This window comes from Empidonax traillii, unplaced genomic scaffold (genome assembly GCF_003031625.1).
Source record: "Empidonax traillii isolate 1590-97213 ecotype Southwest subspecies unplaced genomic scaffold, ASM303162v1 scaffold1355:size217225, whole genome shotgun sequence".
NCBI lineage: Eukaryota > Metazoa > Chordata > Aves > Passeriformes > Tyrannidae > Empidonax > Empidonax traillii.
This window is the reverse complement of record NW_020956548.1, coordinates 54,440-70,293: the sequence shown is the minus strand read 5'-3', so window position 1 is coordinate 70,293 and position 15,854 is coordinate 54,440. Positions and strand designations below refer to the sequence as shown.

General features: G+C 49.0%; 1 protein-coding gene across 5 annotated transcripts in view; it reads right to left on the bottom strand.

Annotated features, from left to right (window-relative positions):
• The window catches only part of ARHGEF5 (Rho guanine nucleotide exchange factor 5), a 35,261-nt gene that overhangs the window by 12,060 nt on the left and 7,347 nt on the right, over positions 1 to 15,854 (bottom strand). For 2 of the 5 annotated variants that reach the window (XM_027906766.1, XM_027906763.1), the window contains exons 2-4: positions 1,962 to 5,466; positions 459 to 540; positions 47 to 111 (exon numbers count right to left, since the gene is read on the bottom strand). In XM_027906766.1, the coding sequence (XP_027762567.1) occupies positions 47 to 111; positions 459 to 540; positions 1,962 to 5,451 (3,637 nt within the window). In that variant the 5' untranslated portion in view covers positions 5,452 to 5,466. The remainder of the gene's footprint in view (positions 1 to 46; positions 112 to 458; positions 541 to 1,961; positions 5,467 to 15,854) is intronic. The other 3 variants (XM_027906767.1, XM_027906765.1, XM_027906764.1) reach the window with 2 other exon arrangements.

Sequence of the window (15,854 nt, the reverse complement as noted above, 5' to 3'; positions counted from 1 at the left end):
TTTGCTGTGGTACTGATGGAGGAGAGGGGTCACAGAAGGTACTTACAGGAGTTGATCAGCTTGGAGTGCCGGCGTTTGAAGTTCTCCGTTGTGTCCGCAGGTTTCTTCTCTCTGTCGGGGAATAAGGATTTCAAAACAAAAAAAAGGGTGAATGAAGAGGTAAACTGGTCTGTCACAACAAGGATCTCTCTCTTTCCAACAAGCTCAAGTTCCACGTGCTTTACTTAACCAAGGGCAAAGTTTGGCTTGACGGAATCACTGGCCTAAAGGCACAGAAATACTTCTGCTGCATCGGGGTCCTCTTCAAGAGGGGAGACTGAAACACAGGCCTGAGGCATTTAATTACGGTTTTCTTCTCCTTATCATCAGCTTTGGTAACTCAGAAACAACGGAGTGTGTCAGGTGTCTGTGCTGCATGGAGATGGGGGTAAATTCTAAGGGGCCTTTGAGAGACTTACCGCATTATAACTGTTTCTGAGCTGACTGGTGGCTCCCTGGGGGCCTTGTGAGCTTCTTCCTCTGAAGGAACAGAAGAAACTTCTGTATGTAAGACAATTAGAAAGTAAACACATAAGTCCATTTTTAGAGTGAAGCTACAATCCAGATGATGCACAGACAGCACTTCCCTGTACCCCACCCACGTGTCAGCCTGGAGCTGGAGTACAGGTGCCCTAATAATCCTTGACACTGCTTACAGTTTACATCTGTGAGCCACATTTATTTTTCATACAAAGGAAAAGGCTGTGACAGTAACTTCTGTGTCCAGTTGTCCAAGCAAAGACACTGCCTGCAGGCCCTGTTTGGTGCAGTCTTTACCTTTTCAGCTTTACTTGCAGGAGGTCAGTGGACCCAAAGTCACTAAGCAGGTCTGAAGGTCTCAAGACTTTCTTTTGAGGATGTCAAACCCCAAAAACTCTCAGCAACTCTGGGGCAGAAATGCTGAATGTCTAACAAAGTCAATCCTGTGAAGAGTCTTAAAAGGGATGTGTCCTGACAATGAATGTTGTAATCCAGTTCTCACATTTACATGTGGGCATTCACAAACTGCTGCTTGAGTCATCTGTTTATGTCAAATGCAGAAAGCACGGCTTTTGCTTTTGGTTTGTGAGGGATTTAATCAAATAAGGTGTGGAGAAATTCCAAATATAAATTCACTGGAAGCAGAAGGGGGAGAGAGCCCAAAGACTGGGCTGCAGGTATGGGTTCGGGGAAAGACAGTACCGTTGCCTTGAATGTTTTAAAATTCAGGACCGAGAATTTACAAGTCAAACACATGAACAAGTTTTGATTCAAGTTCTGCCAAACCTTTCATACCCCTCCACACTCCCCTCCTTTTCCTCTGTGCCAAAAATCCAGCGTGCTGAGGAACTTGAAAAATAAACTAAGCAAGGGTTGAAAAGAAGCAACTATGTTTAAAGCTCATGTCAGGTATAATAATAAAGAACAGACATGCATCCTGATAGTAGGTACTGTTTGAATGAGCTGCACAACAACAGAAGATGCATATTTTCCACTTGTGACATCGGTGATGGAACTCTATGCAAGCTGGGTTTGACAAATTAGCTTTCTTATCTGTAACCTCAAATCCTGTGCTCACAGTAAAATCATCTTTTTTTTAGAAGGTCAAATTGGAACCTAAAAGTGCCAGTTGCAAAATGAAGGGAGGCAGCAAATAAACAAGCGATAACAGATATGGGCTACTGAGGGTGTGTGCATGACTCCTGCCTACTGCTTGGAAACAGGCTCCAGGGAGGAGGCAGAGGGAGCTGGGAAGGGGGAGCTTGGGGCAGGACAGAAGGGGGCTGCAGGGAATGAGGAACGTGACCAGAAAGGCACAAGAGCAGCGCTAAGCTCTCAGCTCTCATGCCCCTCCGTCACACTGCCTATTTACTTTAATCCAATGTTTTTGGGAACTGTAATGGGTTGGGGCAGTGTCAGGGAAGGGAAACGGGAGGACTCACGCTGCAAGATGTCTGGTGGCACTGACATCCTCTTCAGGCCCTGGCGGTGCCAGTCCTTGCTTTTCACTCGGCGCCTGATCGGGCTCTCTTGGTTGGCTGCTGGCTCCTGTGCAGCCACCCCCACCTTCTTCTTGTCTGGCCAACTTGAGGATTTCTCCAAGGGTGCATGTTTGGCCACTTCTTCCTTTGGCTGATGTTCCCCTCCTTCCAGCCTTTGCTTGACCCTCCTCTCACCTTCTGTTTTCCCTGTGACTGCCAGTGGAGCCTGGACGTGCTTTGTGTCCACACCCAGGATGCCCGAGGGTTGCTCCCATGGCAGCTCCTCCTCCTGGCAGCTCGTTCTGGTGGTCGGTGGCGATGGAGGGCTAAGCTGGAGGAAGTGGATTGGGTTGGTGAACGCAAGCATTGGGAGAGGCTGTGCAGAGTCTCTGCTCTTGGGCTGTGTCGATGCTATCAAGCCTTGCAATGAGGGCCAGTCAGGGTGGTCAGGTGAGGATTTTCCGCTTTCTGTATCCACGTGCTGCTCTGCTGTTTCAGGGCTGGTGTCAGAGCAGCCAACCAGCATTTCACTCCCAACATCAGAAAAGCTTTTGGCCAGCAAGCTGACCCCTGAGTCATGGGAAGTCTCTGTATCGTGGGTACCTGAGTCACCGAGATCCCACTCCCCAGTTACTGGAACAAGGTCATCCCTCTCTGCCAGACTTTCTCCCTCGGAAGCAGGGGCCACGGAGTTGGAATGGGACCCAGAGGCAGCAGTCTGGAGAGGATGGTTTACGTCAGGGTGAATGGCTCCTAACCTATTGTGGTCCACACCACAGCTGAGGTGTGGCCTGGAATACGGTCCAGGAGCCAGTGGCTGGGATTGTTCGGGGGCTGGAGGTGGGACAAGGTGATTTGCATTAAGTGCAGGGGCCTGAGCTTGAGTGGGCCTTTGGACATGGGAAGGAGGCTGAGGAAGCTGTTTGGCATCAGGCTCAGGCACCAGAGGTAGGCTCGAGTGGGGCACAGGGGACAGAGGTTGTTCTTGCTGGCTCACAGCAAGGACTGTATCTTCTTCAGAGGGCCAAGTTAGGGTGCTCAGGACACTGGAAATTCTGGATCCAAGCTCTTTTTGGTCTGAACTGCAGTCAGGCTGATTAAACAAAGGCATTTGTTGTGCTTCATGATCCACATTTGCTCCTGTTTCTTTTCCCTGCATGACGGCACTTTTTTCAGGGGAGTCCTGCTGAATTGTCTCTGGGTGGTTCAGGGGAGTGGAAGTCCTCCCTGGTGTTTGGGATGGTTCCAGAGGCCCTGCAATGCTAACCACAGACCTCCTATCCCCAGGAAGGCTCCCTTCTAAAGGAATTACAGAGAAGGAAGATGGGCCACTAAGGTCTTCGTGAAAGCCTTCCTCGGAAGTGAGGATTTCACGGAAAGCCTCGGCCTCCCCTGGGTCTGTACTCAGAACAGCAGTTTGCCCTGGTTTTGGGTCCCACAGCTGTGTGGGAGCAGCTTGGTTAGGTGGCTTCCCTGCAGAGCCTGGCAGCTCGTTGAGGCTGGTGCCAGGACAGTCCTGGGGGGCCACAGAGGCTGCTCTGGCACCCTCCTCATGTGGGCCAGACGCTGAAGCCACGGGGGTGAGCTCCAAGGGTGGAGCTGGAATGAAGTGCCAAAGCTCAGCTTCTCCTGTAGCATCTCTGGGATCAGGTGGCTCCAAGTAATTAGTACCAGAGGAAGGGTGTGCTGGAACAGAAGCCTCTGGGTTCTCTGCACCAGAAGGTGCTGCCACTCCTCCATGGAGCGCTGCCTCTCGTTTATCAAACCCCTGGACGGCTTTTCCATGCCCATCACTGCCAGGTCTTGTCTTGTCATCCCAGTGAGCTTCTCCAAGATCCTGACCACCGATGGAAAAGCGGCCAGAGTCTTCCAGGTCTTCTGACTGGTCAGACACATGGCGTGTGTGCGGAGCTCTACCCCCTGGGTTCAGGTTGTTTGAAGACAGAGGTGCCTGACATCCAGAACCTGCTTCTGTGACGTGAGCTTTCAGCAGCACATCCTCACCAGGATCCACAGGGACAGGTTCCCCAGGAGGAAATGCTGATCCCCTTTGCTCAGCCAAGGAAACATTCTCCAAACCACACATGTCCACCTTATACCTGGGAACAGAAGACATCTCTGACCCAAAAGCTGATGACAGAGCCTCTGGTTGGAGCTCTTCCTCCAGTCTGAGCTCTTCCCTCTGCAGTTGTTCCTGCCCATTTTGTTGCTTGTTTTTCTGATCTTTGGGCTCCAAAGATTTTCCTTCTTCGGGCAGATTCTGCTCTTTACACTCTTTCTTCTCCCCTTCCTGCTGAGGTTCAGACGCTGCCTCCTCCTCTGCTGGCTCTGTATGCTGTGGAGCACTCCCTTCCTCACTCCTTTTAGCAGTATTCTCTACTTGGAAGGCACTCTCTGCTGCAGGGGCAGGCCTCCCCTCTGTTTTTCCGTGATCATCTTCTAGGTGAAGGCATTTGGAAGCAGGTGAGTTTTCTTTAGGCACCGTTACTGCTGCCTGGTCTTTGACCGTGCTGGTGTTCCTTGTCTCCCCAGCTGAGGTGTTTCCTTCTGCTTGCAGTGAACTTACTTGGCTGTCACATGTTAAGGTGGAAGACAACTGATGGGAAGAGGAAAGCTCTGTATTCTCTTCCAAACCCTGGGGTGATCTTAGGCTTTCCTTGACGTTTTCAGAAGTATAAGGGTTAGCTGTGTCTCCTGCTGCTTCCTCTGATGTAGGCTGCTGGTCAGGTGCTGGTGCCACCTTCCTGCTGCTCTGCTTCTGCTCTGCAGCACCATCAGCCTCCTGCAGGGAATCCTTGGAGCTGCCACCCAGAAACGGTTCGGCCTTGTAATGTCCCTCTGAAACAGTTTTACACACCAAAAAGCACTTGGGTGTCTCCCTCTGAGAGGAAGCGGCGTCAGCCAGAGGAGATTTTGGTTGCTGGGCCTCGGGGTGTGAGCTGTGAAAAGCCAGTTCTGCCTGGCACTGAGCAAACTCGGTGCTGAGGTTCACAGCCTGCAGGATGGGGCTGCCAGGGGCCAGCTCATCCTGAACTGTGCTGGGAGAGGAAAAGTCCTGGTTGCTTTCCAGGCCAACCGCCTGTAATTGCTTTCGTTTCAGAGGATAATCCAGTCCAGCCTCCTCCGAAGGCATTTCTCCTTCCCATTCCGAGAGTCCCTTTCCAGGCTCTGCATCCCCTTGCTGCTGCTCCAGTCCCGCTGGCGTTTTTGGCACAGGGTTAGTAGAGGGTCTGCCCAGCATCTCTGCTGCTCTCCCTGGAGCAGAAAGGCAGCCCTCAGGAGTGCTGAGCTCTGCTGCCCGTGCAGAGCCCGGCGGGCCGGCGCTCATTTCGGCCGCTGTGTGAGTGGCATGGCGCTCTGCTCCAACTGCTGCAGGATCCCAGGCTGCCCCAGGGGTGCTGCTGGCTCCTGGGGGAGTGCTGCCTCCCTCTCTGGTGTCTTCAGACTCCATCAGTGACACATCCTGCTAAACAGAAAATGCATTTTTCTGTTACTACAGCAGAATGACACAATCAGTCTAATTCACTGGTTCTAGTGCAGCTGAGCAAAAAAAAACCCACCCAAAACCCAACCCACATACCTAGTGGGTGATAAGGTTTGGGAGACAAATACGAAGGCTGAGAGTAGGCAAGCACCTGATGTAAGCTTGCAGTATGAGTAACACCAAAATAAAACCATATTTTGGTTATAAAACCATAAAAATACCTCTGGTGTCTTTTTAGTTTTGCATGCAACTCCAGGAAGTGATTTTGGTCAAAGAGGAGAGATGCTGATCTCTCTGTCGTGGCTGCAGTGCAACTTACGAAAAGTGAGTTATCTCAGACCCAAAAGGGGATACCAGAAGGCCTTCAGAGAACAAGAAAATTGTCAAAAAAAATCTTCATTAAGTTTTGTGGGGCCTCTCCTAGTTGAGTCTTAAAAATCTCTGTGATTTCAACAGGGAAAGGCCTGTTCCTTGGAGCTGATGCTTCCTTACAGATCTCTGTGTATGCCTGGGCAACACAGGACCTTATTGCAAATAATCACAGAAATTGATTAACAAGACATAGGAATGTAACAATTTGATTAACAAATAACTAGGACATGACACAAGACAAAAGATATTTGAAGGCTGCAAACCACATGGGTTGAGAGGAGTAACTGTGGTATATGTGGACATATCTGCAGACCACAAAGAGAAACTACGTCATCATTTATGGAGGGGGGGGCGGGGGAAATGCTATCTCAGGATTGCTGGACAGTTTCCCAAAGGATATAGTGGAATTTCCCATCCAGTGTTGCATTTGAAGTTCAGACATGACAAAGCACTAGGGAATGCACATTTGGGATATGTCTGTGAACAGAACAGAAGAATCTGATTCACCACTATTATCTTTCTGCCTTCTACCTATGCCGTGACACACAATCCCTACCTGAAAAAAACATGAGAAAGAGACAAACCCTCATGGCTCCCTTCCCTTTCCTTCTACCTTTGGGACACATTCTCTAGTGGGTCCCCTTGCAATTTAGCCCTGAATGATCTGCTGCAATGTGCAGCCACAGCCAGACATCCCCCTGAATAAACCTTCAGTCTTCTCCTCTCCACCTGTCTTACAGATGCTGAAGCTTCCAGACACAAATCCATAGTTCTGCATCTTTTGGTCGGAGAAACCATTCCACATTTCTTCAGGTTAAAGGCCAGACAGCTGTTTAGCGACCAAAAGAAGCCCCAAGGCCTGGCTCTGAACCATTCACAAAGCTCAGGCAAAAAAGAGGTTCCCATTCTTCCTCAACACTGATAACCAAATCTATACACCTTGTCACCCTCTGGCATTCCTAATTTCCATACAGTTTTAAGACTAACACTTTTGTCCAGAGTTTCACCTGCTCTTGGGGGGTGTAATGTGTAACAATTTGAACCTGGGAGGCTCAGAGATAAAGGAAATTCTCTGCGCTGAAAGAGGAATCTTTGAGATCAGCCTTGATTTCCTTGTGCTAGAATGGCTCTGTAGTCACAAGTAACAACCTCTGATCCCACACAGAAAGTAAAAGCAGTAAGGGCATAATTACATCTGAACTAATTGTCCCAGTTAGCTCCATGGCACGCCTGGCCTGAAAGCTGGTTTAGCTTCTGTTTTCCCTTACGTCAAGTGAAACAAAACACCTGCTCTGAGTGCAATGAGCTCGTGCTCTGGAGACAGAACTGAAGCATCAGATGAACCTTAATCACAGGGATTGTCATCACAGAATCATAAAATGGCTTGGACTGGAAGGGACCTTAATGATGATCACTTTCCAACCCCCCTGCCGTGGGCAGGGACACCTTCCACTGTCCCAGGTTGCTCAGAGCCCCATCCAACCTGGCCTGGGACACTGCCAGGGATGGGGCAGCCACAGCTTCTCTGGGCAACCTGTGCCAGGGCCTGCCCACCCTCCCAGGGAAGAATTTCTTCCTAATATATGATCTGAATCTCTCCCCCTTTGGTTTAAGCCATTCCCCCCAGTCCTATCACTATCGACCCTGTAAAAAATCACTCCCCTTTTGTTTTTACAAGCCCCCTCAGGTACTGGAACGGGCTCTAAGGTCTCATTCAGAGCCTTCTCTTCTCCAGACTAAACAAGCCTAACTCTTAAAAAAAAAAAAAAAAAAATTAGGAAAAAAAATTGAGTTAACTCATCACTTAACTTTGTCCCTGTGTATTTTTTTTTCACGTAGTCTTTAATTTTTGTTTATATTGAAAATACTGCCTTTCTTGCAAAACCAGGCCAAAACTGGGATGTTTCCGCAATTTGGATTTTCCCCTTCCAAGTGGTGAATAGTTGTAAACAGTCATAATTTCAACAAACAGTACATTTCAAAGACATATGTCCATTCAGGAAGTTCCCACAGGGCATCCACCACATCTTACTGCTGTCAGCTGGTACCGAACTACTTGGGTGCTGCTAAACTGTCTTTTCAAACCTGTGGGAAGCTGTGGGATGGCCAGGAAGAATCTCCAGCACAGACACAAGAGGGTTTGGCAGAGCACAGAAAGCAGCAGGGCCATAAACTTGTGAACAACTACCAGCACGGCTCATAAAGGCCTGAATAGTCAGACCCTCAAACTCAAGCCCACACTCTCTGAGGGGAAGAAGAAGTCTTGCTCACTCTGCTGATGTACACAACACTGAATTTTCTCTTCTTAAGCTTAAAAACCCAGGTTCCACTTCCATGGCTATGTTGCAAGGGGGTTTGGACAGGTTTAAAGCTGCATTTGGAGCAGTTCCATGATAATACTGGGAGACAGGGTATAGAGGGAGGTGCACAGCACATCAACACTGGAGGCTGCCAAGTGAGATTTGTCTCATCGTATTACTGCCAGGTGTTTTGCACACCTCAGGGAGAGCAGGAGAGAAGCTTTGGGAAGTGAAGCAAGAGAAGGAGCAGGCAAACTTTCTGCAGAGACAGTGGGGGAGGAATTAAGCACCCAGTCAGGGAAACAGTTAAGCTCCTGCTCGAAGGCTGGGTGCACCGTAGCGAAAGACGCAGATGTCTAGAGTAAGGATTTCATGGAGATGGAAGAGGAAATAATAAAACAAGACTGACAGCACCTGCAGTCTACATGCAAGGGCCCAGTAATTACCAGAAGGGAATGCCTGTGGAGTTCTGCCACGATATGTTCCTACTGCAGGGCAGCTCCATCAGAGGAGGGCCCAGGAGACCCCCGGGAGCTCAGCAAGCCACAGTAAACCTTCCATCAGCATTTTCAGTAGGGCCAAAACCATGCCAGACAAGCACACATGAGCCTATCTAGCAAATGCCAGCTTCTACCAGGCTATACAAGCTCTCACAGATACCTCACTGTTTCCACTTTTGGGGCTCACTGATCTTTCACATCTCTCTCTGGATGGGATGTTGAGCTTCCCATCGTTCCCTCACGTGCTCTGTTTGTGAAATGAGGTGATCTGATGTGCCCTGTTGAGACAGAGCCCTCCAAGAAGGCCTGGAAATTGCGGCTATCAGCTCACAGGCACCCAACCTGTAAGTGACTCTGGGTGCACAAACCCCCTGCAAGCTGGAACGGTGGGAGAGAGCAGCTGGCCCCATGCCAGCGTGAAAACAAAGGGGCAATGCTCGGCCCTGCTGCAGTCAGAAGCACAAAATTCGAGAGGGGAAGGGTGCAGAGAGCGGACAGGTAAGCAGAACAGAACAGGAGCGAAAGCAGGAGCGAACAGAGCGATTCCGGCGATGATGCACACATCCATCCACGGCTTTCCCAGATTACAAAAGGCACCGTGAATGTTGTACTTCCTTCCAGTGTGGGTTAATTCACCTGGACGGAGATGACAAACACTTCTGGTTTTAAATAGAAAGTACCTCACCTTCCCTCCCCCCCCTCCTCCAGCAATCGAGAGAGGAGCAACAACAAGTGCTATCATGCACAGACAAGCCCTGCAACCAGCCAGGAAACGAGGCTACGCACAAGTGGAGCCCTGAGATCCTCCTCCTCCTCCTCCAAAACCGGGGAGAGCCAGGGAGAGCTTTCTCTCTGCCACCCTCAGCCTCCCCGCGCGGTGCCGGGAGCCGCCCGGCCGCCCTCAGCCCCGCTTCCCATCCCACTCTCCCCATCCTGCTCCCCATCCCACTCCCCTGCCCCAGGCACCAGGGCAGCCCACATGCCCAGGCTGCTGCAAACACGCTCACAGCACAGAGAGTCCTGCCCTGCGATGCCGGGATGGAGCCGCTCCAGCATCCAGGGATGCTCCGCACCCGCTGGGCAGCAGCTCGGTGCGTCCCGAGCTCTTCTCCACGGATCTGCTTTAGTCCCTCGAGGCAGCGGTGAGCTTGTGTCCACGGGAAAGCCATTCACAGCAACCAAGGGCCCTGATATACAAAGGCCTTCCCAAGTAGTCCATAGTTTGGGCACATCCTTGCTGGCACAGCCACAGCTTGGTGTGGAAATGCCAATGCCAGCTTGAAGCGCTGCAGCTGAGGTGGGAAAGAGCTCCATGTTGGCTCCAACACCCACCCAGGGCGAGGAAAAGGCCGCCTGGAGCCTCTTCCTGCTGCTTCAGCTTAGCTTAATCATCTCCATCACACAGTTCATGTACACTTTAAAAGGAGCTGAAAAAGGGGAAATTTGGGTTTGATACTAGGAAGAAATTTTTTACTGTGAGGGTGGTGAGACACAGGGACAGGCTGCCCAGGGAGGCTGTGGATGACCTGTTCCTGGAAGTGCTCAAGGGCAGGGTGGAAGAGGCTCTGAGCAACCTAGCCTAGTGGGAAGTGTCCCTTCCCATGGCAGTGGGGTTGGAACTAAGTGATCTTTAAGGTCCCTTCCAACCACTTAACATTCTATGATTCTGCGAGTTGGCTCACTGGGGAGCAGCTCAGAGCCAGCCTGTCTCCTACACAATCCAGAGCTCAGTGTGCAGGAGAGCACCCTCTCTCCCAGGAGGCCATGAATTATTTGAGTTCGCTGAGACACCCATAAAAAGGGGTCGGTGCAACTGCGCTGAGACAAAGCCTGCCTGCCACAAGCCTCAATTTTTATTTTGATACTGCTACTCTGGCCATGTTTAGGCCAGGTTTCTCAGCTGGATGTCTCCTCCATGGGAGAGATGCCCTCTGCAAAGAAACAGTTCCCAGTCTTCACACACCACCCCGGGCTGCTCTATCTCTGTACAACCCCTCGAGGGAGGTGAAGAACTGGGGTCAAAACTCTTGAGCTCAGGAAGAGATTACACAGGGCACAGGAGATAAGAATGAAGGAGGGAAATAATGTTACATGGAGTCAGCTTTGGGCTGTAGCAGGACTCTGGAGAGCAGAAGGAGCTTGCTAAAGGAAAGGATGTATAGAGTAAGAACGGTGATCTAAAAGGCACGTGCCCAAATAATGTAGAGTTTACTGCTGTAGAACCAGGAAACCAGGAGCTGCCTCAAGTGTCATAGGCAGGGGAGAACAAAACAAACCTGCCAATAGCACCCAGTCTCCTGGAAGATGCATCTGAGCCGCTACTGAAGCTTGAGGAAAGCAAATGAGACCTCCCTGTCACACCGGTGCAGTTTGCCCGAGTTTTCACACACCCAGTAGCATCTCACCAGCTTTCACTCAGGATCCACTGAGCCTAATAATTATCTAATGACTCACTAATCGAGGGGAAAAAAAAATTAAGGATAACTTTTCTACATTTAAGTAGATTATAGTATTTAATACTACCAAAAAAAAAAAAAAAAGGTCAAAGAAACTCATTTTGGGTAGAACAAAATTTCAGCTTGGAAATCGCTGCTGGACATTTGCCAAACAGAGAGTGAAGAACGTGGCTCGGACTGCACATTGCACTTCCCAGAGATGCAATAAAAGTGATTCATTCTTAAAGATAAAATGGGGTGACCTGTATAGCAAAAAACTCAGTGCACTCCAAGCAGAGCTTAAGTTTATATTCATAGAAGTAAAAGGTGAGCCTTGATATTCTGCAGTCTTCTAGTGTGAGAGTAAACAAGAACAGTTTATGATTCTCACTGCTTGAACTTAGTAGAAAGACTATTGACACCACTAGGTGGATAGCAGAATTCCCACAGGGAAAGCAATGTACCAAGTCACTGCAAGTTGCTCCCTGGGGACGGAGAGACAACCAAGAGAAACATCTGGGGCACAAAAGGACTTCCCAAATAACTTTCCTACGGCTTTTTTTTTGTGCAGTGGCGGGTGCCAGCAACATGCTGTACACATTCCTAGATGGTCAAGGAGTTCCCAGTTGCTCTCTGAGCAGAATGATTCAGGACCTGCACGGGAGAGGCTCTCCAGTCAGCAGCAGCAATTTCACAGCCTCTCACTGCGCCGCAGAAGCACGAGCCAGAATCCCACGCTGCCGTTTCTGAGTCTCAGATTAAAGAATGCTAATGTTTGCACCAAACCATTTTTTTTTGACAGATGCAAATGCCATTAAAACATCAAAGGACCTGGGAACGCGCTTGAAAGCCTGGCCTTGCCCAGACTGCACGGCGGAACCATTGCTGAGCACGGCTGTTGTCACGTTACCTGCACCCGTCCCGAGCGCGGTGCAGATACAGATAACGAGGGGCAATATTCACCGAGCCCAAGTGGGGCAAACTGCCCTCCCTTGCCTCTGAAGTTACCCACCTGATTTGCTTGGCAAACATGTAATATAACCCCTTTCACAGCCAGCCTTGGAAAGGGCAAGATTTCTGGTAGCTGTCAAGAGCCCCACAGGACGGATGACAAAGCTGCAGATGATGCAACCAAAAAAATTCCTAAAATACCCACAAAACTGCACTTGTGCATCATACCATGCTGGTGACAGCACACTGTCATCAGCCATAACAACAGCGGAACCTGTGCCATGGCTTCAATATTGTACTATCAAACCGGAGGGAACAGTAAAAAAAGATTGGTGTCAGCACAGCATGAGAGAGCAACGACAACAACAAAGTCACATGCACGTTTGTCCTCACACTGTGCCTTCAGAATGCATGTTTTCAGCCCTAGCTGAACACCCCATAGTGTTTTTAATTATGGCTCCAGCAATGAGCTTTATTTTTAAAAAGTTATGATATTTGTACCATAATCAAAACCACTTGGCAATACTGTAACAGTGATGGAGCTTTGGACTGAAAACTGCAGCTAAGGCAGAGGAAAAAAAAAAGTCCATTTAAAAAGGATGTAGGGATGTGTGTGGGGAAAACAGATTTTGGTACAACCCTCCCCTAATCCAGCTTTTCAGGGAACAAACCATTCTTTCTTGGAAATTTAACTGGTGCCCTCAGATTGAAGGAGCTACAAGCACAATGGGACAAGTTTGCTATTGGAAGCGAAAAGTATTAGATATAAATACACTGTTTTAAGAAATGTAAATGTGGGAAAGCACCAGAGGGGACCCCTTCCCTCTCCCCCGTGGAAAAATAGCTTCACACACCCAAAGCCACAGGAATTGTGTGGGTGCTGAATAGGAAGGCACTAATGCAAACACACGGAAAACTTATGGTTACTCACGGTCTAACACTTGCATGGCCAACTGCCACAGATTTATTGGGCACATCCCAATGTTTCCCGTTTTTCATACAGTCCCTCTCCCTGGAATCATGTGGTTATGTGACAGTTTTGGCTTACAATTCAGAAAAATGAATGTATGGCCTTTAACGGATGAGAAACAGGCCTGAAGAAACTAAATATGATTCAAAAATTAGATCTCGCTGTCTAGGTTTATCTCAATTTTTTAATGTTAAGCCTGAATTTGTGACTAAAGAGAGGAAGAGCAACTCCCCCCTTCCCTCTCTGCCTCATCCCTGGTTTTCAGCAGTTGGAACTGATGACAGTGCAGAGTATTTAGGCCTGATGCAGTGAGCTGCCTGAGCTACCAGAACCCAAAACACTAGCAGCAAAATATACTGTGACATAACTGGGATAACAAAGATGAATAATCAAATTTGACAAGCCCGATTTAGGTATTTGCAGATATTCTGCAAAGTTCGTTTGTTTATGCTCCACTCCTCCAAAAAATAAAAAAAATAAAAATAGAGCTCCTTCACCTCCTTCTCCTGACTGTAGAAATTATCCAACGCCACCTGGAATCAGATCTTAATAAATTTTGATTAAGTCTTGATGTGGCACCCTGAAATCCAGAACAGACTAACTTACTACGCATCCAGGTTGCTGCCATCACCTCCCTCGTGCCAGTGCACTTGTGAGCCATCCCAGGGAGTTATGACACAGGAGGGAAAAAATAAATAAATAAAGGTAAGTAAGTAAGTAAATAAATAAATAAAGCTCCCTGCAGTAGCTGCATACAGAATCATAAAACAGCCTGGGTTGGAAGGGACCTTAAAGGTCGCCTCATTCCAACCCCCCTTCCACTAGCCCAGGTTGCTCAGAGCCCCATCCAACCTGGCCTTGGACACTGCCAGGGATGGGGCAGCCACAGCTTCTCTGGGCAACCTGTGCCAGGGCCTGCCCACCCTCACAGGGAAGGATTTCTTCCTAATATCCAATCTAAACCTGCTCTCTGTCAGTTTGAAGCCATTCCCCCTTGTCCTGTCACTATGTGCCTTTGCAAATGGTCTCTCTCCATCTTTCTTGTATCCCCTTCAGGTACTGGAAGGGCGCAGTGAGGTCACCCCGGAGCCTTTTTGTTTTCCGGCTGAATAATTCCAATTCTCTCAGCCTCTCCTCACAGCAGAGCTGCTTCATCCCTCTGATCATCCTGGTGCCTCCTCTGGCCTTGCTCCAACAGCTCCATGTCCCTCCCTGTGCTGGGGACCTGGAGCAGATGTGCAACCTGCGGCAACAACCGCGAGGAGCGGACAGGAACTGGGGGCTGGGCAACGGGGCGGCGAGCAGGGAAGCAGAAACCTGGACTTGGACCTAAGTTATGGTGAAACCACACCCAGGATCTGCAAGCAAGGCCCTGACACCCCAGCGTGGGTGTCCCTCCACACCTCAATCCCGGGAGCAGGGGCTCCCTCAGCAGCCCACGCAGAACGGGAGCGGCACAGCAGGGAAATCCTACACTCCTCTGCTGGAAACACATCTGCTCCCCTTCCAGGTGAGAAGCAGGCACTAGGGGAAGCAGGATATTCAAATGTGATTTACAAACGTTTCCAAAGCCATTATTTTTATGGTTTAATGCTTCCTTGTCTCGTTATTGCCACTGACTCTACCGTTCCCGTGAACCCAAGGGCAGCCTCCTCTCTCCAGCAAAGGACTGGGTCTCAGAGGATGTTCCATGACAGACAGATGAATGAGGAAACAGCCCCTGTGAACAACTCTGAAAACAAGCAGCAACATGATCCTAGGGAAAGCCCTGGAAACCTCCTGAAACCCTCTGCAAAGTCTAACATGGAAACACTCCAAATGGAAGGGGAGGGGAAGACATTCTTGTGACCCCGTCTTTCAGAATGAGCCATGAAAAGACATATAAATCAGGGGTTTAAGTGGCATGACTGATACACATCAGTCTTATGAAATGCTTTTTATAACTAGCTTCACCAATTACCACTACCTTATTTCAAAGTTTATAGAAGTAATTACAGCTCCTAGATGTTGTAGTTAAGATTTAGCTTTATCAACAATACTGATATTCTCTGTTTCAGCAATATTTGTCCTTATTTGTCAATGGGCAAAAAATTTTGCCCACATACTTTCACGTGCAGTACACCTCCAAGTCTGGATTAATTTAAAGCACTGATTTTATACCAGCTTAGAAACATCACTAGCGTTTCTACGACGCACTAATTACAAAATTTTTCCCATTTTAATAATTGAACGAGTTTCAACGCACAAGGAACAATTACAGATATTCCTTCCCGCCTCCGTTTTCATTTTTCTGCATATGAATAAGCGGGGAAAAGTCTGCTTCCCACCACCACCCTTCAAGATTTCCTAAAATAGTTCTCCTTGATGGCTCCATGGCTCTTCAGATATTAGCTGAGCAATTGCAATCCTGAGACTGCCCTTTGGGAGTCTTTGAAGACGTCGACTCTGACTCTCCATGGCTTCCTTTTCCTCAGCCATGTAAAACCATCTCCCTCTTTCCCCTCCCAGGTCCAACCCTATCAGACGGCGACGCAGAGGAATAAAATAAGGTTTGCGGGCCTCAAATTCACCTCATGGCTTCAGTGAGAAATTAGAACACCAGGCAACTTAACTCCTAACAGTCACCGTGACTAATAGTGGCGAACCAACCCGATACAATTTCCTTCACCTCTTTTATGGCACAGCCACAAACAGCCCCAGCTGAGGAATGCAAAGTCCTGGGTGCCCTCGCGTCCACCAGCCCACGCAAGCGTGCATCCCACATTCTAATTGGGCTGCTTAGCATCCAGGAGAGGCTTCCCCTGGGAAGCTACAGGCACCAGGTAAATGAAATCCAAGACTC